Raw genomic sequence first — 6757 nt, 5'->3', positions numbered from 1 at the left:
CTAGTGGAAACCTTTCCCTTGTACCTCCCCCAAGGAATCATTACTGCTCACATGCTACTGGGTTCCCTCCACCGCTAGATGTGAACATCATAGTTTTATCCATTTCTCAATATCTAAGGTCCAGTAAAAGTGAACAACCTTGCTTCTGGCATCAGAATTTAATTTGGTTAGTTATTATACTTTGTAAAAGAATTGAAAAATTCTGTGAGCTACACCAATAATTTATTCTGTCACTGTCCTGGAGAGGGTCAGGTTACTAATAAGAAAAAATTGGGCATGTTTTTCTGTTTGGAGAGTTATTTGTGCTAAAGGAGCAGACAAACCATGACTTCCAAGGCAACTTGCTCTATTTAAAGTGAAAGACACTGAGTAATGATATAAACAGATTAGAAAAAAAGGAATTTACAAAGAATACAATCTAACCAGTAAGAAGACCTTATATTGTAAGATACCTACCTTATGGCTGTTGTGACACACACACAATTTATTCTATTTCAATTCCCCTTCTACACACAATGACATGTCATCAATAACCCGAACAAAGGACATTTAAATTCAAATGTCATTTGAACAGTAAACATCACTGAGATAACTATAATAACTGGTTTACCTGGGCATCAAATGTGCGTCCAGAATGACAAAGATTATTAGGATCACAAAGTATAAATCCTGGAAGAATCTCCTCTTCTTCAATTCCTTTCAGTCTGATTTTGAGGTTTTCACCTGGGGCTACAGAATCAGTTTCTACATCATCAGAAAGGATTCCAAGAACTTCCACGTTGTGCTTAAAAAGAAACCGAGATTGGAGGTTTTCTGACACTTTTCACTCATTGCATTGCAGACCATAAAACAACCTGTTTATTGAGTTGTTGCATTTTTCCGTGCTTGCTGATTATCCAAAATACTTATTACATTTGTATGACATGAACTTTTATAAAAATCATACGCCGAAGGACAACTGCCAATTAAAATTATCTGTTATCCATTTGCACCTCCAGGGTGGCCCCTTAGCCTGTGTACCTGGTGGACATCTTCAGATCACTCCAGATTACAACTTTACCACATCCACCAGCGACACACTCAAGGAGCAAACTCAGTGAGCACCAAAGCCCCACTGAAGCAAGTACTGTTCCATAGGGGTGTCTCCTGCACTTCCTCTGTAGTCACAGCTGGTTCTCACATCCAATTGGCCAGGGGGTCAATACCTCCCAAAGACACTAACATCCATCAAGGCTCAACTACACAGGACGGTGCACACCACACAGCTCACACAGGAGCATACCTAGCATGCCCTGCTCAGGTGACTGGGGAGGCTGAGTCACTGGGGTCTACAGAACATCTACTACACAAGGCCACTCTATCAATTCCAGGAGACATTGCAGCTCTATGTAATACATAGAAACAAACACAGGGAAGCAGCCAAAATGCAGAGACAAAGAAACATGTCACAAGACAGAACCGAAGAAAATTCCAGAAAAAGAACTAAAAGAAATGGAAGCAAACTACTAGATAGAGAGTTCAAAACAGTGATTATAAAGATGCTCAAGTAAATTAATGAGAGCTTCAAGGAACTTAGTGAGACTGTCAAAGACATGAAAAGGGACCAGTCAGAAATGATGGATATACTAACTGAAATGAAAAATTTATAGTGAATCAACAGAGTAGAGCAGGGGTCCTCAAACTTTTAAAACAGGAGCCAGTTCACTGTCCCTCAGACCGTTGGAGAGCCGGACTATAGTTTAAAAAAAAACTATGAACAAATTCCTATGCACACTGCACATATCTTATTTTGAAGTAAAAAAACAAAATGGGAACAAATACAATATTTGTATTTGCATGTGGCCCGCGGGCCGTAGTTTGAGGACCCCTGGAGTAGAGGATGCCAAGAATCAAATCAGTGACTTGGAATATGAGGAAGCAAAACACACCCAATCAGAAAAACAAAAAGAAAAAAATATCCAAAAGTATGAATATAGTGAAAAAAGCCTCTGGGACAACTTCAAGCATAAAAATATATGCATCAAGGGGGTGCCGGAAAGAGAAGAGGAGCAGCAAGAAATTGAAAACCTATTTGAAGAAATAATGACAGAAAACTTCCCCTACCTGATGAAAGAAATAGATCAGGAAGTAGAGTCCCAAACAAGATAAACCCAATGAGGCCCACACCAAAGAACATCCCAGCAAAGGTATCGTTTAGAATTGAAAAGTCAGATAAAGAGCTTCACAGACAAAAAAAAGCGAAAGGAGTTCACCACCAAACCATTATTACATGAAATGTTGAATGGTATTCTTTAAGAGGAAGAAGGGAAAAAAAAGATAAAAAAATATGAACAATAAAATGGCAATAAATATGTATCAATAATTAAATCTTAAAAATCAAAATAAACAAGGAATCTTGTATCTTAATGATACCTGTTCTACTGAAATTCATCCCAAGTGAAATAGAGCCATATTTGTTAGCTAAGTTCTTTGTAGTAACAGCAGGATAAAGGGGTAGATCTTAGCAGTTCTACCATGTACAAACTATTGTTCACTATTTTTTTGCCATAATAACCCAACATAACAATCCCTTATGGCCTTGTATGGCTAAACACAATAGAGCTAGTGTAAGATTAACTTAATCCACTTGGTTACCTCAGTCAAATTTTAAAAAAAGAGCAGGCACACTTTATCCCAGTGGTTCTCAACCTTCTAAATGCTGTGACCCTTTAATACAGTTCCTCATGTTGTGGTGACCCCCAATTTCATTGTTACAAATTGAACATAATTAAAGCATAGTGATTAATCACAAAAACAATATCCTATATAATAAAAGGCTAATAAGCAAATAGACCGAATGGCAGAACAAATGAACAACGGGTCACTATGATGTGTACTGACCACCAGGGGGCAAGCGCAGGACATAGTGGGCGTCGTCCATGGCCAGATGGTAAAGAAGGTGAGTGGGAGTGCCAGTCCAAGGCGGGGTGCCAATCACTGTCATCAGGGCGAGCCTCTGGTGGTTACTAAAAATTCTTTGCTCCCATGCACAACAGTCCTGCCCTGGAGCCACCACTCGCACCCACTGCTGGCACCTGGTGCCAGCCCCAATTGCTCAGCGCTGTCAGTGGGTGCAAATGGCGGCGCCGGCCCGATCACCCCTTAGGGCTTCTCCACCTCCCCCTGCTCCTGAGGGGCGATCAGAGTAGCAGTCACCACTCACACCTGCTGACGGCACCAGCTTCGCTTGCACCCACTGATGATGCTGGCCCCAATTGCTCTACGCCATGAGTGGGTGCAAGCAGGGTCGGCACCGTCAGTGCATGGGATTGACAGCAACAGGAGTGGGGCTGCCAGCAGAGAGGGGACCAGGGGCCACAGCAGGAGGGGCCAGCAGGGGCGTGAAGGATGGGCCAAGACCCACCCCTGTGCCCACCACAGCTTCACAGCCCACAGTTCCTTTCAAGGTGCACAAATTCGTGCACTGGGCCCCTAGTGTAATTATATACGTGTTTTCTGATGGTCTTAGGCGACCCCTGTGAAAGGGTAGTTTGACCCACAGATTGAGAACCGCTGCTCTATCCCCTCTGGGAAGCCTTTCCTTTATACTCCCCCCAAGGAATCATTACTGTTTACTGTAATTACTCAAAAATTAAGATTGAGACCAACAACTTCTCTTAGTTTATGAAAGGTATTAAAGATAACTAAACATTTCCATATTCTCTAGAGATTCAACAGGTAGCTGTGCAAGGAGTGAGTTTAGGCTATATTTAAGCAATTTAATAGGGATAAGTGGTTAACATTTCTAAGTAAAGGGTATCTACAACTGTCTTCATAGATGTCCCTTGTCTTGACTGAGGTGTGATATCCTGTCTTATCAGTTCAATAAGTTTTGGAGACAAGCCTGCAATGTGTTTATCTATTATACAGTACTAGAGGCCCGTTGCAGCAAGATTCCTACAAGAATAGGGTTTCCTCAGGCCATTGCATTGCCCAGGGCCGCACATGGTGGGGGGGGTCCCATCGCCCAGGGCCGCACATGGGGTCCTGGCTGGCGATGGGACTTAGGTGGCAAACGGGGGTCCTGGCTGGCAGCTCGCACTGGCCCGCCCTATGCAAATTAGCCACCATCTTTGTTGGCAGTTAATTTGCATATCATTCTGATTGGCTCATGGGAGTAGCAAAGGTACGGTCAACTAGCATCTTTGTCTTTTATTAGCTAGGATATGATTTTAAATGTTTGAGTCCACATTCCTAATAACATGAGCTGGAGTTTATACAATATCCTTTTGGTATCTCAAATTATCAGAAATGAGCATTCAGATTACTGCACTGAAGTGGGGGGAAAGCCACATTGCACTAAACTTGCAGAGTCAGTTAACTCAAACTTTTTTGCATACAAACTCAAAGCCAATTTTTAAATATCAAAGCAATATTCAGAAATTCCATCACACAGATAGTTTTTTATCCTCCAACAACACTTCTTTTGCTTCACTTTACTGCTACAGCCCAGCATAGGAAGTAGAAGTAATGCAGGCATTAGAAGCATAGGCTTCCATAGACTCCTTAAGAACCAGAAGTTAACAAACCAGCAATCTAAAAAAGGTCTAAATATCAATCTGTACATTAGAACAATTTTGTAAATAGCAAATGAAAAAATGATCAATTTTTAATTTTACTCATTAATTTTTACTTTTTAAATACTGTGGTAAAATACAGAACATAAAATGTATCCCCTAGAACATTTTGTCAGTCCAATAGTATTAAGTACATACTGTATACAACCAATCTTGAGTTCTGAAAATTTTTCATCTTACAAAATTGAAACTACACCATTAAACAACTCCCCATTATTCCCTCCCCACAAGCCCTGGAAACCACCATCTACTTTGCTTCTATGAAATCTGAGGACTGCTCTAGGTACCTCATAGAACTAGAATCATTGTGACTGGTTTATTTCAGTTAGCATAACGTCCTCAAGGTTCATCCATATTGTATAGCATATGTCAGAATTTCCTTTTCTGTGGTTGAATAATAATCCACTTATACATATGTACATTTTGATTATCTGTTAATCTGCCAGACACCTGGGTTGCTTCCACCTTTTGGCAACTGCAAACAATGCTGTTATGAATATGGGTGTACAAATATCTCTTTGAGGCTCTGTTTTTAATTTGGGGGGTGGGGGGTTACATACCTAGAAGTGAAACTACTATTTAATTTTTTGGGGAGAAACACCATTATGTTTCCCATGGCAGCTGAACAATTTTACATTCCCACCAACAGTGAACAAGGGTTCCAATTTTCCCATTGCCAACATTTGTTATTTTCTGGGTTTTAAAAAAAGGATTTTTAAAATTCCCACCCAAGGATATGTTTTATTTTGAGAGAGAGGAAAGGAAAGGGAGAGAGACATCAGTTGCCTCCCATACCCAACCTGACCAGGGATTGAATCTACATCCTTTTGGTGTACAGGCTGACCCTCCGTCCAACTGAGTTACCTGGCCACGGCTATTTTTTGGTTTGTTTTTTATAGTGGCCATACAGATGGGTGTGAAATATTTTCTGATTGTGATTTTGATTTGCATTTACCTAATGATTAGTGATATTGATCATTTTTCATGTACTCATTGGCTATTTGTACATCTTTGGAGAAATGTAAATTTAAGCTCTTTGCTCGTGTTTTTAGTCAGGTGGCTTGTTTTTTGTGTTGAGTTGTAGGAGTTCTTTATATATTCTGCATATTAACCTCTTACCAGATTTAGGATATGCAATTATTTTCTCCCAATCCATAGGTTGCCTACCCATTAATTTTCAAATGTAAAGCAGTATGACATCTGTATCTTTTAAATATTTAACTGTTCCACAGAGATTGAGGACAAAAGTGAACTGAGTTTTCAAGGCTTACTTAACCAACTATAAGATATGCTACACCTGCCCAGTAAGTAATTAGTATAAAGTGACAGCTTCCACAGAGAAAAGCCACTCTGTCTATAAGAGGGGTGGGGAACCTTTTTACTGCCAAAGGCCATTTGAATATTTATAACATCATTTGCGGGCCATATAAAATTATCAACTTAAAAATTAGCCTGCTATATTTGGTCAAACATTTAATTAACTTGCCCCTAATGCCTTGGCAGGGCCAGACCAAAGCTCGCAGGCCGGACATTCCCCACCCCTGGTCTATAACTAGTATATTAAGGCCCATGCCTCCAGTGAATTGTACTTTTCTTTCTGTGGTGGTGAAATACCACATGACATTTGTCTTTTTAAATCATTTTACACTGTACAATTCAGTGGCATCGAATACATTCACACAATGCCCTACAATCATAACCACTATCCAGTTCCAAAACTTTTCATCACTCCAAAAGGAAACACTGTACCCATTAAGCAGTCACTCCCCATTCTCCCGTCCCCAACCCCTGGCAAACACCAATCCCACTTCCATCTCCCATGATCAACTATATTTCTAATGACTACTCTACACAAATTCAAATCAACTATATTATTTTCATTAAGTAGTCACTGACTTTCAAGTTGCAGAAAAAGTAGGCTTTAATGCAGAAACACTTTAGAATAAAAATACTATGGTTGAATACTCTAATCCCCATGCCTAAGGCATCAAGAAACCCCAGAGTACAATTTGTAAGGTGTTAGTTATACTTAAACACTACATTGACAACAGACATCTTTTCTAATTCACTGTGTCTGGAATTGAGCATGGTAAAAAAATTCTCATTTAAATCTAACAAAATCTCTGATGATTCAGATCTGT

At 40.0% G+C, this 6757-nt stretch overlaps 1 protein-coding gene across 4 annotated transcripts in view; it reads right to left on the bottom strand.

Moving 5' to 3' along the window:
• The window catches only part of GSPT1 (G1 to S phase transition 1), a 58181-nt gene that overhangs the window by 4946 nt on the left and 46478 nt on the right, over positions 1 to 6757 (bottom strand). For all 4 annotated transcript variants that reach the window (XM_006776279.2, XM_015572133.1, XM_015572132.1 and 1 more), the window contains one exon: positions 611 to 784. In XM_006776279.2, the coding sequence (XP_006776342.1) occupies positions 611 to 784 (174 nt within the window). The remainder of the gene's footprint in view (positions 1 to 610; positions 785 to 6757) is intronic.

The sequence above is a fragment of the Myotis davidii genome, unplaced genomic scaffold, assembly GCF_000327345.1.
Source record: "Myotis davidii unplaced genomic scaffold, ASM32734v1 scaffold209, whole genome shotgun sequence".
Taxonomy (NCBI): Eukaryota; Metazoa; Chordata; class Mammalia; order Chiroptera; family Vespertilionidae; genus Myotis; species Myotis davidii.
Note: the sequence above shows the minus strand (reverse complement) of the source record. Positions and strands in the feature narration are given on the sequence as shown.